Genomic DNA, 21,281 nt, shown 5'->3' with positions numbered 1-21,281 from the left:
TATCTGATAAACAAGTATTATAATTATAAAAAATGTTTATTTAAACTAACAGCAATAGATGAAATGCAAACTATTCTCAACAAATGCTCGAAAAGAAAAATTAGACATGTTATTCATTGCAAAACAGGGGGGGGGGGATCAGAAAAAAAAAATTCTTATGATTTTCAATGATTACCATTTTATGTTAAAGCATTCTATTTTTCAGTGTTCACTATTATGCTTTTCAGAAATTAAAATAGCTAGGTATTTTTTTTTTTTTTTCAAAATCCACAATATTTTGTCACTTGAATATATAGCAATAATTACATTTAGAAGAAAGTAACACTATTCTTTGCAGTAAATGATAAACATCAACATTCTAAAGAGATCTTGAAACAGAAATTGTCCATATTTTTCACTTAACAACAAACCTGAGTGATAATTTATTTTTTTCAGCATAAATAGTATATATTAAATTATGAAGATGATAAAACAAGGTAGGTTACTTACAAGTCAAATATTAAGTAGTGATAACCTTCTTCTTGTATGCTATCATGTAACCGAACTAAAAAAAAAAATTAAGTACAATTAATAACATGTACACTGCAATGAAGCTAAGATGGCATTCAACTTAATAAATAATAATAGCAAAAGAGAAGAAATATGCTAATAAATAAAAAAGTATACAAAAATGACATGATTTGAAAACATTAATTTATGCTTGCTTCTTTTTCTATATTTCCAAGTTCATTCTAAGGGTGAAATGCAAAAAAGCATAACTTTTAAATAGTACAAACGATTGTACTCCGATTGTAACTATACATGACCATAATTAACTATGCAAATATCCATTACAACAGTTAAATATGCTACAACTATTTTTGGATTACTTCTATGTGTCAAATATGTTCGTCTGACACTAAGCTGTTCTGTTCGGTGAATTGATTATTCATTTCAATGGCTTCCTAAATATTTTTTTTTTTTATGATATTGCATTTAATAGTCTTAAAATAACAGGTTGTGGGTTCAGATATTAAGAAACAGTGCTAATTAATTGAATTCAATATCGGCTTTGACTGGTTATTCCGTGAAAGTCTAAGTGTGAAGGCAAGTTCAGCTGAACTTGTTCGTTTGTTATTTAAGTTAAGAACATTCATAATGGACTTAGGACACAAATTGAAAATTAGCAGGCTCTAAAAAACAGGACGAAATGGAAGCGGCAGGTCGAATTATTGACTCTGTATCACAATGTTCTGGATCTGATTACCGGTGATCATATTAACCCTAACGATCCAGGAATCACTGTTTCAATGTAACTGCATGAAAGCGTCGAAAACCAGTCTAAAGCTTTTAGAAAGAACGATGAGCTCAACAACTAATGTTAGTTGGCAGAATGAATAGTGCGAATGTTGAATTAACCTCAACATATGATTCAACTAAAAGCACTTGGGATAAGTTGATATCAATTTACGACCCGAGTTCCAGACAGCATGTGGATCGATTAATGGTGCAGTTTTTCATTTCTGACAGAGAAACCTTTCAAGATGTTGTCACGCACATTGCGGACTTACAACGCAATTTTATTTACAACGATGTGTTAGAGAGATTGGTTAAAACGAAACTACCCGATCTTTTACTCATGAGCAGAATTGTGTCAACTCTTCCTACGGACTATTTTGAGTTCAAAAGTGTATAGGAAAATGTTACAATGCAGGAAAGGACAATTACATTCTGCTTTGGTAGCTAAAACCTTACTGAATAAGAGAATTGAGAAAACAGAACAAGAAAAGGCAGTGATGAAATATTTCAAATGTCATAAGTGTCATAAGCCTCGGCACTTGACAAAGCATTGCCATAAGAAAAATAACTATAACAAAAGATCTGAAAGTAATAACATTTATATTCTCCGAAGAAGTGCAAGATAAAGATGTGTGGCTTGCAGATTCTAGGACATCTGCTCACATGATCCTTCATTAAGAATATTTCTCTGGTATGAACTTTTCTTTTCACCAAAGGATGTTAAGATAGGAAAAAATGAGACTATATTTGCCTTTTGTTAAGGAACTGCTAATATTAAAATGCCAAACAAATAAGAAAATAATCATCTGAATGATGTAAGGTTCGTTTCCAAAATGCGTAGAAATTTATTCTCTGTCAGTAAACCTATTGATAAAGGCTTTGATTTCAAAATAAATACAAACAATTGCTACTTTTCTAAAGATGGCTGTGTTTGCTTAGAAGGAAAAAGAACTTAGCATGGACTTTATGCTTTAAAGTTAAATGCTATAATACCTGTTAAATCAGCTGTTGTTTTAATAGCAGTGAAAGATATTATACAGCTACGGCATGACAATATCATCAAAATAAACATGATAAGAATGTGATGAAGCGACATGGTCTGTCAATTACTGTCTCAGCAATTAGTGATCTCTGTGATGGTTGCATACTTGGCAAGCAACGTAGAGAGAGATTTCGAACTACCGAGCAACAGTAGCTGGTGAATTGATAAATGCAATCGTCAGTGGCTCATGCAAGAAATATCTCTTGGTGGAGCTCGATACTTTGTATGCTTTAAAGATGACTTTACAAAGTTTCATAGTATTTTTTTAACGGTAAAAAGTCGCAGATTATGAATTGTCTAAAGATATTTACCAGTGAGTATGAAACAACTGGACATAGAACTAAAGAGTTGGTAAATGACTTAATAATTCTGAGGTTAAAGCTGTCCTTGCATCTAAAGGAAAACGGTGCAGCTGAAAACAAAATCGTTCAGTAGTCGAATGCAAACTAAACTCAGTGGCACGACAGCCCATCTGAGGCAAGGCCTAGAGTGCCCATATCTGCTTTCTTGACCGAGAGCTTTGGGGTGTAAGGCAAATGTCCCGTTTGGATGGTGAGCCTAACGCGAAACCCGCAGTGCTTAGTTCCCAACCATGCTTGGTCTCCAGTTTATCGACCACTGAAGAGATGAAAGGCAGAGTCAACCTTGCGCAGCCGGAGGATCGAACCTCGGACTTGTGCGTTAGGAGCGCGAAGTGCTACCACTACACCACCAGGCTTCGTAGTAGAATGTACTCGATCTCATATTCATACTAAGGAACTTCCAATCAAACTATGGGCAGAAGTAAATAACACCGTGGCTTATGTGTTCAATAGAACTGCAAAAACACCGATACCAGCAAGAGCCATATGAAATATGGCTCAAGAAAGAAAAGCGATGCATTTACCACTTAAGAAATTTGTGCACCGAGAGTTACATCCATGCTCCAAAGCAACAGAGGGAAAAATTGGGATCCAAAAAGTAAGAGAAGTATTCTTATTAGATACCAAGAAATTATCAATCCAAAAATAATCAATATGAAAATTTACTTATAAAATATTTCCTGAATCTATATAATAAAATATACATTGTATTTAGAGAGCGTTAATGCTGCTACAACTAAAACACAAATGAACTTGGCCAAATTAGAATAATTATTAGAAATAAATATTAAGTTTATAGCTAAAGAATCAAAAAGAAAGATATAATGAATCCAGCCTTAAGACTTTCTCAAGGGTCCCACTCAGGCAAGGATTGAAACCAGGGATTTTTTCTGTGAGGGGTCTGACTTTCGTCCAACAAACTGACCCCTCGTGACCCGAGAATGCCAGGAAATTGAGGTTTTGAAGATAAAGTTAGTATCACAAAATTAAAAATAATTATACAATAACAAATTGTATAATTATTTTTGTTATTCTAATTTGGCCTATGAGTAAATTTGGAAAGGATTTTAAAGTAAGGACAAGTAAATTTGGAAAGGAAATCCTTGCCTGAGGGTGACCCTTGAAAGTCTTCAGGTCGGATTCATTAAATCTTTCTTTTTGATTCTTTGGCTATAAACTTAATATTTATTTCTAATAATTATTCTAATTTGGCTTATTAGATAGATACCGTGAGTCCAAGGATGGCTATAGAATATGGACCACAAATAATAAGGTTGTTTTAGTCGACATGTGGTCTTTCGAGAACAACACTTAAAGCTATAGTTCCAAATGTAACTGATGCAATATCAGACAAAAATGTTGATAGTATTTTGTCTGTAGATAATGAGAAATCTTCAGATTCTGCAACTGTAAAAGAAAATTCAGAGGAATATGTGAATACTGTTAATAAGGATTTCCTCCAAAGTCGTGCGAAGAAAAAAATTTTTAAAGCCTTTTACATTTGCAAGATTACATATTAATGGCAGAATATTCCATCCCTGATTCTTATGCCTCAGCAATGTTATCAGATGATGTTAATAAATGGTAACAAGCTATGGATAAGGAAATTAATTCTTTGAATGAAAACTAAACCTGGGATCTGGTTGAATTGCCTTAAGGCAAGAAAGTTAAAACGAATCAGTGGATCCCTCGAATCAAAAGAAAAAGTGATAGTTCCATTGATAGGTATAAACAAGTATAATAGCAAAAGGATACTCTCAGAAACATGTTTTGATTATGACGAGACATTTAGTGCTATAACTAGATTTGCCATAGACAGAATACTTATTAGCACTGCAGCAAGAGAAAATCTTCACTTCTTGATATGAAAACCGCATTCTTATACGGATAACTACATGAAGAAGCTCGCTGCTGGAACATACACTTTATGAATTTTGTATTAAATCAAGGTATGAAATCTTCTATTTCTGATCCATGTTTGTTAATGCGAATAAACAAGACAAGTAAATTTCTTATAGTATTAACGGCAAACGGCACATGCCATTCGAAGTTAATCGCACATATATCAAACAAAATGAAATTATTATCATTGATGCCAATCAATGTGATTGAATGAAATCAAAAATATTTAATGCAAGAACTAATCTTTTTCTTTTCGTTAATGAATAGCCATCTACACAAGATATTGTCATTCAACGTGCACAATATTTTGGCTGCGGCGAACCGCAAATATTATTTAGAATTTATCTCACACATACAAAATGGAATTATTATTATAGGTCTCGATCAAGATAAATTATATATAATGGAAATTTTTCAGCGCAAATAGTAAATTTTCTATTTTTTCAGTGAATCGATAAACAATACTTCAGTTTTACAAGCGTACAGCGTGTTAATTGCTTCGTCAAAAAATATGCCTCCCAAATGTTTGTCATTTAGTAGACCTATCAGCGACGCACGCAGAAATAAACAAATTCGGGCTTTTCGAAGAAACGAAGAATGACAAACGAACAATGAAACAGACCGTTTATGAATTACAAATTCACATGCCTCAGAAGCTCAAGATCAACATGCGGCAAGAATCGAAAGACAATATTTATGTGCAACCCGATCTCGTGCATCAGAATCAGAAGACCAACATGCGGCAAGAAGCAAGGCAGCTATTCTTAAACGGAAAGTCCAATTGAGATGTGCTCATTCCCTTTATTCTCACCGACAAGTTTTTTATTATTATTATTTTTATTGTTTCATCAAATATTTAATCGCATGATTTTCTCTATCAGTGAAAGATAAGGAAAAAATATTTTGTTAATTGCATTACCCTAAAAACAGGGAGCAATTTCAAGTGGGCAATTGTTTTTATGGCATTACGACGTCATGTAACTTGACTTTATTGGGAAGACACACGACAAACAATAGAAAAGTCAAACTATTAAATTAATAAGACTTTAATATCTGTTACAATTCGATGCTAAAAATATACGCTTAAGCAGAAAGCATTTAAACACATGTATATGTTTAATTTTATGGCGATTTAGTTGGTCAGTAAAAGCGGTTAGTATGATATAAGACTAATAAACATTAAAGTGTATCCCGCCGTTCTAAAAGCGAGTATTAGCCTTATATATTTCTTTAATATTATAATATGAAACAACTGGAAAAAAACGTAGATGAACTTTCTAATTCTTAGTAGTTATTACTACATCCAACTCCAAAATCAGCAAGGAAAATAGTTTTTATTCTATACATTTAAGAGAAAATAATAGCTACACTTGTGTGATTTCAAATAGTAAGCATAAAAGATCTGGCAAAATAATTTGCAATTTAATTAAGACGAAATTAGAAAGGAAATAAGAACTAAATTGGAAGAAAACAAAATAGAAATGAAAAACTCACTATCTTAGTTCAAAAAAAAAAAAAAGAAATTGTCTTAATTACTCATCCCAATGGCGATTTTACCTGCATAACTAAGTTACCTTACTTTTATTCTTCTACAGATTTCGGGCATCTCATTACCAGTAGCCATAGTAACTTGCTCAGAAACTATTCTTTAAAAGAAACCAGGACAAAAAGACAAAAATAAAACAAATTTTACAGAGATTTGTTGAAGTTGCAATTTGTTTCTAAAGATTTCTGACAGTAATCAGAATCCTTGAAGGAAGATTTTAATTAAAGAAGGGCTGAGATGAGTTTCTGGGAAACAACAAACACGTGAAGAACGAATTGAAAGTAATGTAAATGTAAAGAGGGAAAAAATTAAATGTTTTTTTTTTCATTTAATTTATTAAAAAAACACAAATATAAGATGATTCGAAATAAAAGAATATCAATCAACTTTAAGAATTAGCTCGATGAGATAATTAGAGGAATGTCGGATCAGAAAATATATAAACCTTAATAAGCATCAAAAATAACTCGAATTGTGAGACAGAGAATAAAGATGAGTTATTTGCAAGCAGTTTGATAATATAAAGAACCTAGTTTAGAAGTGTTAGGTCAAAAGATAGAAGTAAATACAGAAACATATTCATAAAAATTGGTTTAAAACAATTAGAATATTTGCCATTTTCTTTTTAATACAACTATAGAAAAGATAATTCACTGCTCTTAAAAGCAGTTTTTCCAGTTAGAAAAGATATATGTTCATCTTTTTTTTACAGGCTTCAGCCATTCATTTTAGGATTTCAATTTCTCTCTATCTTTCTCTCGCCCCCCCCCCTTTTTTTTTTCTTTTTTCAATTTGATGGGTAGTTTTACATTTGCTCATAATGTACGATGACTTAAAAAAGAATTTTTTTATGCGTGCAATTTGAAGAAATTTCAAATTCAATTAACTTTAATGGCTAATCTCATGAATGAAGAGAAACCAAATGGTTTGTCAGACATTTTTAATTTATTCCAGTTCGTTCTAAAAAAATTAGCTTCGAACTTCTTTCAAAATATCTTCATTCTTTATAATTCTAACTTACTCCACTTTTTTATTTATTACATTGCCATAATTCGAGTAATAGGACTTAAGGAACAAATGGAAATGATAAATAATTAGATTATTTTTAGAAAGTTAACATTTTAATCGCATAAATAATCAAAACACATAAAACGATAATTACTTCATCGGTATTTATAAAAATGAATGCTTGTATGTTTGTTTATTTGAACCTTATACGATTCCACACTCCTAAACGAAATTAAAAGAAATTTGTCAAATTAGTTTCTTAACACTTAGAAAGATTAAATTGATTTTTAAAAAGTTCCCGTATAAAAAATTCTACTAAAATATTTTCCCGCAATAGTTTGGAAACAAATCATGCCATTAAAATTACTTTTACATTATCTTAAAATTCAAACCTTACAGTGACATCAAGTTCATTTCCATACAATTTTTCTTTGCTTTTCAATCAATTTTTCAAAGCTAATTCAAATACAAATTGTATCAATTTTTTTGGTCGAATTGTTAAACCTATTTCACTGCTTAATCTAATTTACTATTCGTACATTTTTGTCTATGTTGAAGGTGCTTTATTCGAACATTTTCATTTTTGCTTTATCAAGTAGAACAAAAGCAAAAATGTTAACGTGCAAATATAATAATTTACTTTTAAAATTGTTGCAATATTATAATACATTAATATATTTAAAACAACTGGAGATGAGAATACCATACATCATTTTAAAAAAATGATTTCTCAACGTCACAAACTTCATACAGAATGGTTGGAAGATTTCTGAATACCGTATTCTAACTATGCACCGAACAACTACTGAATACATATATTTCCCATACACTTTCATTGAACGGCGTGTAAAATGCCAGCCTCATTCAAACATTCTAGGTTTATAAATATTCATGAATCACTTAACTGCAAATGATACCGTTGCCTCAGATCCCCCCCTACCACGGTCATTGAAGGGGATAGCAATTTTCGTAATGGGAGCCCTCTATTCGGTAAGTCGTCGTTACAAAATCCCACATCCTCTACTTTATGCGCCAAGAGAGCTTTTTGTTTAAGGTAAACCCTATCCCTTTCTTCAGAGTATTTCTATGAAAGCGCTTTTCAACACAATTTATTTGAACTAAGAAACAAGTAGATTCTTATAATTTCGATGAATGAACAAAAAATTAATAATGTCTCAATTAAGTAAAGGAAAAATAATAAATGACTTAATATTTTTAAATAAAACAATTAAATCAATAGTTTAGAGATATCCAATGCCACACAGATAAAAATTAACAAAAAGCAAAAGAAACAAAATGATTAAGCGACAAAAATGAAAAGAAAACTTGTTTTCGTCGGTTCAAGTATAATTCAAGATTCCGTGGAAACCACTTATTCCTTGTGAAAAATGAAAAATAGCCCTACTTTTCATTTTACACAAGTTTAATCTTCAAGCTCCTCAATTAGGGTAAATTAATCCAAATCTAAGAATATATATAATAGGATCTATCTGGTTCCCAAACTGTGGATCCTGATAGGATATTAAATATCTATTTATTTTCCCACAGTTTGCAAAAATGCTATATGGCCTTAAAATCTTCATCAAGACATATGACAGTAACATGAAGAAAAGAACAGTGCAATAACCAAACAAGCGACTCGTTTTGAAAAACAAGAAATCAAGAAACAAAAGTTATGTTTTTTCAACATGCGGGTGACAAATATTAAGATTCGACTTTTTAAACAGGATACATCTTAGTTTTTTTTTTTTTTTTTTTTGCTTATCATACACGATTGCCTATTGCTCAATTCTGCACTTTCGCTTAAGATTATATTTCACTGCAATACCTTTGACCCTGCTCATTTAATCAGAAATTCTTTTTTTCCCCATGAATCTTCAATTCAATCTCCGCACAAATAAATTTCGAAACGGTCAGACATCACTTAAGTCAACATTTTATTTAACATTAAAGTTCTTTTCTACTTATCAAAAGCTTTTTCTTTAGACCACGAAAACCTTTAGCAAAAAGAACGTGTGCTACTCGTTTTTTTTTTTTTTTTTTTTTTAAATCAAGGCATCGAGGATGAGGTGGGTAGCTCTAGATTAGGTTCTACAAAGTAAATCGCAGTGTATTACAAGGAGTGTTCAAATAAAAAGGTACGAAACGACACTGTGGGTATAAATGAAGACTTTATTCAAAGTATACACCAATGGTGTGGCCTGAGCAAAACGATCCCACTGATTAACGCGCCGAAGAATTCCTTATTCCCAGAATTCCTGTGGTCGTGACGAGACCCGATCCTTCACAGCATCCTCGAGTTCGCCGCCCGAGTTGAAGCGTTTCCCTTTCAGATGTTTTTACAGGGGACCAAACAGATGAAAATCACAGAGCGACATGCCCGGGCTGTAGGGCGGATGGTCGAGCTGCTCCCACTTGAACTTGACCAGTTCCGCGTGTGTGACCATAGAGACGTGTGGACGCACGTTATCACGGAGCAGAACCACACCCTTCGTAAATAGCTGGGTTTTTTTTTTTTTTTTTGGACTTGCGTAATTTTTGGAATGTATCACACTGCACATCGTAGTCAATGGTTTTTTTGTGCTCGAGGAATTCAACAAGCCACGTCAATTGGACGGCGCTCTTTTTAAGAGCCTCTGCTCTCTCCTGCGCATGCTCGGATATACACCGGAGATTCCAATCGCCTCCCTAGATATCTCGCTACGTTCTCCCATAGCGGCATAGGCAAATATGTTAACGGTTACGTTGTTTCGTACCTTTTCATTTTAACATTCCTTGTAAGTTAGAAAACCCCTCGTCTTCGACAAACATATAGAAACATGTACTTTCATTTGCTTTAAAATATCCGTTTTAACCTTTCATTCAACTAAAATTTGGAATTAATTAATGCTTTAAAATTTTTCTATATTTCTCACATTTTCTACCATCATTTTCTAAACCAAATTTATGCAACAAACATGACAAAAAGATTTAAAAATATATAAAAAAGCTTATGTTTTCTTTGGTGCTTTGGAATAATAAGTATCAATTCCAAAGAGTTCTTTTCGAATAAATTTTATTAAATTAAACAAACAAAACTATCACAAATTATACCAATAATCTGCAGCAATTTGCTCAGCCTCATTCAATGGGTTATCAAGATAAAAAAGATTAAAATAAATTCAAATTAGATTTAATAATGATATAATTCTAAAATTTCGATAAGCATTAAAATGGTATAATATACACGTTGGTTCAAAAATTCTCACATATATTTAATTGGAAAATCATGCACACACACACACACACACACACACACACACACACACACACACACACACACACACACACACAAAAGCCATTTTTGCAGAGGGGAAAAAAGAAAGTCTTAAACCCAAGCAATAGCAACAAAAAATTCTTTATTACTACATTCAAAGAAAAAAGAAATGCTACACAAAATAGATTTAATTGAATAAAAATTGACAACTGGACAACAGATTTACATGAATAAAAATATACAATGCGTGTATCCATTTCACGACAAGATCTTTGAACATCTACGTCATATACTTCCAAAATTCTTTACTGATATTATGATTTTGTAGTAACATTTGTCATACAGAGCACAGCATGAAGTGTTGTATTCATTTATTGTAAATTTATACATCATGAAAAATTTGTGTTGTACACTTCGGTGTATTTTATTTTTTTACTTGATTTAATGATAAAGAACTCCTTGTGTTACAGCTTCACGCCGATAGATGGCGTATCTGTTGAGTACAAAGTTCTGTTAATTCCTTTTTTTTTGTATCAGAAGGTAGTGTGTGTAAGAACGATTCTGAGAGGAGACGAGGCATCCAACTGTGAGAGGTGTCCTAATCTGTAACAGTCTACATGAAGTGGCACAAAAAATGTGTCCGAAATAAAATGGTGTTCACCAGAAAGAAATGAGTAATTATTTGTAGAGAATTACACCTTGTAAAGTTGTCCTTTGCGTTTGCAACCTCTTGTTCTATTGTGAAAATGACTTGTTTCTATATGTTTGATTTATCTTTAAAATTTGCTTATACATTTTTAAATTATTCGGAAGTTATAAAAAAATTCTGCATTACGAAGGAGACATTTTATTAAGGAAAAAAAAAAAATCCTTTAAAATTTTGTATACCCTTTCTTCAAAATCAATATTTCAAACAAAAGGCATTGCAAATGTAATTTAGCATTCATTCTTTGATAGTAATTTTAAGCATTTTATCTATTACTAATTGCTTAAAGAATACGAAGCAGCAATGTTCGTAAAATAATGCCAATTTTCTTCCAAATAAATATTTGAAACGTTCTGTTAATTACATAAAAATTTGGGCAGGACTTCGTTTTTTTTTTTGCCCTTTAACAAATCAAATTTCTTTTAGAGTGCTTTGCAGTTGCAATCTGCCAAATTCCATTTTATTATTATAAAAAGGAGGACATAAAAATTTCAACAGAATATAGTAGTAAGGATGCTTCAATTACAAAAAACTTGCTTTAATGAATTCTATACGGAAAGAAGGAAAAAGTGACTGATGCAATGGGAATAATTAGGGAAAATGAATACGAATCAAACATATTTCACCGAGACTTAGAAGAATGTAAAAATACTTATAATCCTACAAAATAATATAAATCTTAGAAGCTCCAATTAAAAACATAAATAGGATACACAGACGTAACACGATAGTAAGGGGAAGTTTTCTCGCCCCTTCCCCCGCCCTTTATCGGCGAGAGAATTCGCTTGGATCGATATTTAAATTACTAGGAAACGGTGTCTAGGGAGCGAAGAATGCAGATTTAGGAACGACGCGGATTCGCATTAGAAATAATAGGAGTTCAAAATTTTTGGATCTAGTAACCGTGAAAACGTTAATATGACAAATCCGTTACAAACAGCAAACGTATCGCAAAATGTATTTCATGAGCAATTTATCTACTGTCTGTGGAAAGAAAAGCGCTTTTAAGATGAAAGTGGATGTAAAACTCGTGAATTCAAATTTAGAGAAAAATTATCAATTCTTTATTAAATGCTTTCATAAGTAAATGGTAGTACATCACTGGCCATTAATTTATACCCAGTTCTTAGCAAATAAATGCCTTATTTTAATATATGTATAATTAATTTATTATTTTCTCATTTATCAAAAATCTAAAATCAAATATTGTATAACTTAGAAAAAAACACACATTCGGGCATCCCATCCAATAAACAAAGATTTAAAATTTGTTTCTATTGATATCAGTTTTATTAATTGCTGGATTTATTTTATTACTAGCTGTTATATTAGGCGTTATATTGGATTAAAATCATTTCATGCACATTTTTTCAATACAGAAATTCCTTTAGTATAAAATATTCTAACATACAAATCTTTTTTTTAGATAAAATACTGAAATAAAAAGGAATCTTTAAAAATCAGTAGTTTAATGATTTAATGCAGTCTTATCGTTGTCCAGCAAAGGAGTACCTATCTACAAATTTCCTTATTTCAAAATCCCCATGTAAAATTTTCTAAAAAAAATTAATAAAAATTGAGAGAAAAATTAAATAAAAATGAAATTGGTATCGTTGAAAAGATTATATTTTTTTATTTAATGAAGAATGTAGATTTTCACTTTCTCGTATACGTAGTATAAAGAAAGTACAGTAATCGTCAAAAAATCAGTACAGTAATCGTCAAAAAATCAGTACAGTAATCGTCAAACTCGAGATTTTGATGAATACCCACGTTTTAGACATCCCTAAGTTCGAAAAACACATTTTTGGAAAATGTTCGTCGGCCTATCTGTGACAAAGATAACGCTTTGAGCTAGACGATTTAAATTTGGTATACAGTCTTTATACCAAATTTCCAGATTTCTATCAAATTTTGAGTAAAATCTGTTCAGAGGTAGTCCGTCTATCCGGTTATTCGAATAACTACAAAACGAAGAGAGCTAGATTCGGTACACATATTTAACATATATAGTGTAGACATCAGTCAAATTTTAAGCAAAATCCAACAAGGAATTGACCGTTTATCGATCGGTACTTTCAGAAATGTGAGAACGCGATCTTTCTAAAACGCAATGACTTATATATCAAATTTGGTAGGGGACTTTGGGTCTACAAGTGCAATTTTGTGTCAAATCTTTGTTCCAATCGGTTGAGAAAAACATATTCGGATACAAATATATAGGAAAACAAATTAATCGAAAAAAACCGTTAAGGATGACACGATAGATTCAGTAAAAATGCTAAATGCACACTAAAAGTTAATATTTCGTAATTATTGAACGTTACTGCCATGCAAAGCATTCTCTGGCACGACAAATTTATTAGAGCATGCGAGAAAGTTTCTTGGAGACCACTCCCCTGGTTTTGAATTAATTTTCTCAGAAGTTTCTGTGGTAGAAAGGCAAAATACTGATTAATTTATCACAGGCGGAAGCGGCTGCTATCAACATATGTGTTTCCTTTGTTCGCAAGGTCTTTACATTTCTCGCCTCCGTTTTAGTGATTGACTTATGCTTACTTTTAGATATTGTTAAACCAATACAATGAAACAGAGAAAAACAGAGCAAAAAAATAAGTATTAAAATAAAACAGAAATTAAGATACAGTAGCAGAATAATTCAAAATTAATATTAGTTTTGATATGTTTAATTTCTTTTTTAAAAAAATTTATAACAACTAAAAGAAATAAAGGCAAATATAAAATTGATGTCATTGAAATAGTATTTTTTTTTTATTTTAAGATGGTATTAAAATATTTTTATAAGACTGTTTATTACGAAGTTGCTACAATAAAACGGTAAAATTCCAATTATTTTTTAATTAATTAAATATTTAACTACCTTTTACCTTTTAAAAGGTTTATATTTTCTTAACGAATAAGCGCGCAATGTTTGATTGGACAAAGTTTAAACATTTTTTTTAAAGGAAATGAGGAACATATATACCTAGCCACAATGAATTTTATTTATATTAAGACTAGCCATTGCATCCGTAATCCCGCTTAATTTCATTAGTTTGAAATGCATGCAAGATAAAGCGAAACATGTATAATTTTACATCATACTGTTTTCGTGCTCGTATTTTCAAACCATTAAAGAATTACAAGAGCTTCAACCTTAATTCATTATTACTTTAAGCTTTCAGATATACGATATTTTTAGTCTCACTCCTTGACGCATGTAAGTTCTGAAGTTCCCATTCTAGAACATGTAATATAAAATTGGTCAAGAAAAAAGGGTTTGACGCCAGAAACTTTAAAAAAATTGTCCTTCAGATTTATTCGGCGCTTTTGCGATAGCAAAGCGAATTGGAAGTTTCAAACCTTGAAAATCGATTTGTATATCACTTGTGATAAAACAATTATGGAGAATGTAAGCGGTTGCGTTTTCAATTTTGGTACCGATACGCAACAAGCAGATGGATTCCACATCAAATACGATGATATTACAATGTACTGTAGATGTTAAAGAAAGAGCGGTAAAGAAATTCAAATCATAATAAGGATCTGAATTCTCGGTTTAGACCTGAATTTCGAAGTCATTATCAGCTAGAATGAATACTATCGTAATTCCTAACCGCCATCGTAAGTGTATATTAAATGCTAAGAAGAAAAGATCACTTAAAAAACTCTCAACTTGAGCAAGCATTTAGTAATGTTATTTAAATCATATATTTTTTGTTCAATAAATACCAAACAGCAATATAAGGCATACACGAAAAGAAGAAGCTGTTGTTTAAGTGTAATGTACTGAGTAACGCTTTTACAATATTTGTTACATTAATTTATGTAATAAAATACTTTTATAAAATTTATAAGGAAGATTATAGAAAGGTAAATTTATTAGCCTGTGAACTTTTTACAGAAATTTTCATAAAATAAAATGCTATGATTTATATCAATGGCATATTGCACAGAAATAAACTTAACAAAAACTGAAAAGCAATTAGTAATTTGATCGTATGTGAAAGATAATACTCACAAAAATTATGTATTTTTCCTGCAATATGCAAAATGAATGCATTCATTTGAATAAAAAGGAGTAACTAGAATTTTCAAAAACATAACATAGCAGGTTCTAGAAAAAAAATTCCTACTTAGTCAACTCTGTGTACAAATATTTTTCACGAAAATTTGACAAATAAGCATTTTCTTTTCTTCATAAGTCCTATATCCAGTTTCCCATAATAAAAAGAAAAAGGAATTCGCTTTAACTAATTAGGGGAAACACATTTTCAGTTTGTTTAATTTGCTTTATATGATAAAAACCATGCTTAACTATATGCTTTCACAAGTAGATTATTTAATCAAAAATATACGCGTGTACGCTTCAATTCTATAAAACGATGCTAACTGCATTGAATTAAAGCCCTTACTACGATATGTCTTCATGCACAGATTATTAATATACCACATCCTGAATGGGTGTGCTCCCCTTTTAATTACAAAAGACCGGCCCCGTTTATACAAGGCGTACCCAAGCGGAAATAAGCATTTCGAATTTCACTCTTGTGCAATTTAATCACAAGTCAAGTATATTAACTGCCGCAGTGTATGTTAGTGGGAAAACGGTCGCGAGATTCAGCGGTCGACGAACACACGATTTTGCGCACTGTTTACTTGTCCACTACGCTTAGGTCATGCATTCAAATGCAACTGGTATCGATTGGTCTGTCTCGCACAGAACGCGCTCGGACTTTTCCGAGTGAAATACGCGCAGCAGAAGTTATCAATAAAAATAGGCTTCATAATAATGATTTTTAAGGCTAAAATCGAAGTTAGGAAATAAAATCTACTTTTATCCGTTAACAGAAAAACAAAAGTAAGCCTAAATTTTTATTTATTTATTTCGCTTCATGACATTTCACCGTTTGGAGAAAATGCTTATATAAAGATTTCATACAATACATATAATTTAAGATACAAAATTTGATGCAAATATACTTTGAACGCAAGCAATCTCGAAATTTTTTTTTTCAAAATTATGATATCGCAAAATTTTAGTACTTTTCGGCGAAAACTTTTGTAAATATGATCGCACGAAAATTATCTTCATAGCACCTTAAAATGCAAAAGATTATTTTTTCAATAGTATCAAATTTTCCCTAAACCTAACAAATTTTTTAAAATGTTTTCATTCATAACTTATAACAATATATTTCATTGTTGCAATGAGATTCAAGAATTTTCATCGTTAATACAAATACTTCATATTGTTTCTCTTATATAAAGCTAAGGAAGGAAGATTCAATTTATTTTGTTCATACGTTTTGATAAAATCGAAAAGAATTTTATTTTCTTTTTCATTTCATCCCAATTTTTGTGGAATCTAAATAAAATCTCCTCTATGATATTGAGAAATACAGCAGGTTAGCAGCAAAATTATGGTTGCGACTTTGTATTTCCTTTTATCAGCTTGTTTTGATTCAATACACATGCTGCTGGACGTACGATAAGCCGCAATATTTTTAATGTTTAAATCAACTTCTTATTCTCCATGAAAAATAAGGAAATGTAATTGACGCTGAAAACGCCCAATATTAGACGACAGATGACGTTGACAGTTAAATTAGAGAACAGACGTCATTTGAGCCACCCATGAACATACTGAAAAGAATAAGTACTAGACTATTATAGTCAAAATTAAAAGTATAACAATACCTTGTTCAAGAGAATCTAAGTTAATAGAAATCAAACCCCTGTTTGCTAAAAGAAATCAAACCTCTCTTTGCCAAGAGAAATCAAATTTTATGTAAATGTAATTAAATCATTATAACCGGTGAACTATCTAGTTACCAAAGACTACTAATTAGAAGGAAAACAGCAAAAAAGCTTTTCAGAAAATTAATAATAGCAATATAATTACAATAATAATAGTAATATTATTTAGTAATAAAAGTAATATAATTACTGATTAAACATGAGCAATGTAACTCTTCGAAATAGATAAAAATCAACTGAAAAAAAAAATTCACAAACAATTTGAAAGGCGCGAAATTCTCATTAAACATTATATAAATACAAAAAAGCAGTTTTTAAAAAAAATTATTACTAAAATATAAATAGTTTTACGCATTTCTACTATTAGTTATTTGGATTTTCTTAAAACAATTTCAAACTTTTAAAAATCAAAAATAATAATAAATAAATAAAAATAAAGATTTCTTTTCATTCGATTATTGAAAGCAGAAAAATTAGTATCGTGTAGTCATAAATCAAATACTTAAGTTTAAATACTTATCATAATTTAAATACTTAAATATTAACTTAAATTATCTATATCCCTTAAATTACCCATATACTAATCGCCCATGCGATCAGCTGGTTCATTAGGAATACTGATTATATTTAATTTCAGATTAATCTTTTAAATATACTTCCATGCATACTGTTCGGCCAAATTGTCTAATACTAAAGCTAGTATGCTTAAATTCTATTTATTGTTGTATGAACTTTATTTAATGCAGATTACTCCCATAATATTAAATGAATGTGTCCGGTAATTTATAAAAATGAAAATGTCCGGTTCATATAACTTCTAAATTTCGCGTAATTGTAACCTCACCTTGCCTTGTAAATACACAGATATTAACACGATTATTGTCGCGCTGAATTTCTCACAATGTAATTCATATAACCCCACCGATTACTGGTGATCCCTACGGCAGACAACGCGTTAAACAGAATCCATTTTCCTTAGCTGTCAACTACAGCAGAAAACTACACGATTAAATATTTGATAAAACAATGAAAACGGTTTGAACTTTAGGACAACAACATAACCTATTGCTGAAAATCAGGCAAAAAATTATTCCATTTTCAATACAATTTTTTAAATTTTTAAAAGGTATAATATTTAAGTAAGGTTTGATTTTTTTTTATATATGTGTGCCAAATTTGGTTAGGTCAAACGATATGGAATATAGAATACCAACACAGACACACACATCTTTATCATTAGCAGGGATAGAGATATGATTAAAAATGCAAGAAGCCTTTACCGGAACAAAATTTAATATTTACTATTATTTCTTACATAACTAAAAATTAAAAAAAAAAAAAAACCACAAAAACATTTTTAGTTATGTAAGATTTTGCTAAATGCAAATATTCGCTACCAAGTTTTTATATTAACTGTTATTTTCTGCATTATTAACAGCAAGTTCAAATGCATCTGGTCAATGCGTTTTTACTGCGAAAAAGCAATATAAGAAAAACCATCTTTATTACAAATTAAATTAACATACTGTTGAGAATATCCAAGCTTCATAATTTAAATGCATATCTATAATCACTATGAACCTCTAAAAAGTTACCCAAAGAAAATTCGGTCCTCACGCTAAAGTAATTCAAAAAAGAAATGGCCACACCAATTTTCATTCATTCAGATATCCGAGATATAGATTCGTTCATTACATAGCAGATATAATGGTAAACTTATTCGAATATGCAAGAAAACAAATTTTAAATTTTTCTAGCAAATTTTCTTTTTTTTAGATTTTTATAGATAAATAGTGTTTTAAAACCAAATTTTGTGATTACACATGCCATATTTTTTTCCAGCAAATTTAATTTTTCATTAAAAGATTTTCAATGTAATTATTTGTGCACTTCAAATTGAAAAGAAGTGTAAAGAAACTTGCAAACAAAAATATTAAATATATAAGTTTATTAATTTACATAAATCGTAGCAAAAATGTACGTATATTATTATATTCCAATTTAACTTCCATGTCATTCTTTTGATTCTTTTATACAGATACATTTCCTTTACAAATGGCAGTATTAATGGTTTTTAATACTGAATCATTATTTGTCAATGCAAGGAAAGTGAAGGGTGGAGAGGAGATAATACTATATTTTAAATATCAAGATTTCTTCTATGTCAAGTAAAATTACCATGACATTCCTTCATTATTATTGTATATACAATATTTTTTTCTTTTCATTTATATTGGTTTTCATATGACGTTTTTTATATTACTTTTATTCGATTTTTTCGTTTATATTATCTAGTATTTTTTTTTTTTTTTTTGCAACAACACAGCTGTTATTGAACCAATTTTATTTTGCTGCATGATAACAAAAAAATACTTTACTCAACAGCTAAAGCGTTCGTCTAACACATATCCATTTGGCTTTTTTTTTCTATGTTTTTTACTAATGTATTGCACAAAATCTATTTTTACAATGCGCTTTTACTTTTTGGACATTCAAACTTGCATTTTTTCCCCATTCCTATTTTCTTATATTTCCTTAAGTATGATCTTTTACCACAACAAATGATTTTTGACTATTCTTTCTAGCCATAACTAAAAATTTGAAATTCGAATAATTTTTTAAAAGAAGCCACAGAAAAAAATGACATAAAGGGGCAAAATCGGAAGTTCATATCTTGTTCCAAACTTTTTTTTACAAATAGCATCACTTTATAAACCGAAAAAGATGTCCATTTTTAAAAAAATTAACTTACCCACTGAAATAGGAAAATTAAGTTTGCAAGAACTTTATTCCAAGATTTCTGGCCCAAACCTTTAAAAACTTGAACTAATCAATTCTGATTCAAGAAGAAATTAAATGCGTGGAATACACATAATTTTATATTCATCCATATCCATCTGATCTCAATTTAGATGTGCTAAAATATATAAATGAAACATCCCAAGATATGGAAAAGTTGAAATATAATCGGACGGCTAAAAATGTATTTTGACTAGAAATCAACAGGTATCGCCTTGACTTGTAATTTGTACTATTTAAACCCCTTGATTTTTTTAATGAATTTTTATTATCTACTTAGAAAACACTTTCCATTTCTGTAATGCACTGTCTTATTGATTCAATTAAGAAAATCCATAGAATACTTCAGGTGTTTTGTGGATTATGTGCACTTTTCGTAAATAATTACAGCACCTTTGAATGATTTGATTTCAGATCAAACTTCTGAGAAGCCATAATTCGATGTCCGTGAGACGCACGAGCACGACGATTACGGGCTTTAAGAAGCCTTACTATTCTGTTGATTGTGCTAAATAAGAGATAAAATATTATCTCTTATTTTGTCACCTCACATATAATTTTATCTTTAATTTAGAATGGAGCTTCGACTACTTCTGAAGTTAAACATTATTTATAAATACAACAAAATTATTAAAAAAATTCATTAAAAGTATGCATACCTTTATAGAAAACCTATCCTATTTAACATGAGAAAATAAGCGGTATCTTCATTAAAAACAGTGGAGGAATAGTTCAGGATGAAAAATTAATAACAACAATGAAAAAAATTAAAATTCACTGAGTTTTTAAAAAAAGCAATAAAATGCAAAATTTGATAATTTTTTTTTAAATTAATTAAAAATAAGGGAAGGGGAAATCACAATGCACAGACCATGTAATTTTTTTTCTGTAATATTTTTTTAAAAATACAGTAAAAAAATTCAAAATTTCACTTAATTTTCAATTAATTATAATTCTAATTAAAAAATTTTTTTAATCTAATTCGAGTTGAACATTTTTTTTATTATGAGTAGTAATGTAATAAAAAAAGCAACTTTCATTGATCATAGCTTTAATAATGAAGGAGAGGTTGATTAAAATTTGATAAAACTATGGAGATATTGAAAAGTATGCTATGGGGAATAGTAAAACAAACAATGACACAATGTAAAATTGGGGGGGGGGATCAATGTAATTTATCAATTGTCTTTTATCAGTAAAAGTTATTAGCATTAACCTGTTAATCACTATTTATTGCAGCACTTCTAGCAAAATATTAATAGGAAACTTTGCTTAAAGAATTAATTCAGATTTTTAATAAAGCACAAATGAAACAAATGGAAAACCAGAACTAAAAAAACACATTATAAAATAGGCGTTGTATCATGTCTTAAAATATAATCTGTATACAATAAAAAATAAATAGAAATTTAATATATATTTTAGAAATGTATATGTATAACAAATTAAACACTTTTGCTATGTTTCTTTCTAGGTATTATGCTTTTAAAGATGAAATAAAATGAATATACTTTATAAGGAATCAAAGAAAGTTACAAAAATGAAGTTTCTTTCCTAGTTTAGCACGAGGAAATTTAATATTTGATGAAAATTTTTTTTAACTAGAGTTTCATAATATGTGT

At 30.1% G+C, this 21,281-nt stretch overlaps 1 protein-coding gene across 8 annotated transcripts in view; it reads right to left on the bottom strand.

The window, feature by feature from the left end:
- The window catches only part of LOC129961894 (calcium/calmodulin-dependent protein kinase type II alpha chain-like), an 81,342-nt gene that overhangs the window by 46,113 nt on the left and 13,948 nt on the right, over positions 1-21,281 (bottom strand). For all 8 annotated transcript variants that reach the window (XM_056075515.1, XM_056075514.1, XM_056075519.1 and 5 more), the window contains exon 4: positions 490-544. In XM_056075515.1, the coding sequence (XP_055931490.1) occupies positions 490-544 (55 nt within the window). The remainder of the gene's footprint in view (positions 1-489; positions 545-21,281) is intronic.

Source organism: Argiope bruennichi, chromosome 2, assembly GCF_947563725.1.
Source record: "Argiope bruennichi chromosome 2, qqArgBrue1.1, whole genome shotgun sequence".
Taxonomy (NCBI): Eukaryota; Metazoa; Arthropoda; class Arachnida; order Araneae; family Araneidae; genus Argiope; species Argiope bruennichi.
The sequence above is the reverse complement of the archived record's forward strand: the minus strand, read 5'-3'. Positions and strand labels throughout refer to the sequence as shown.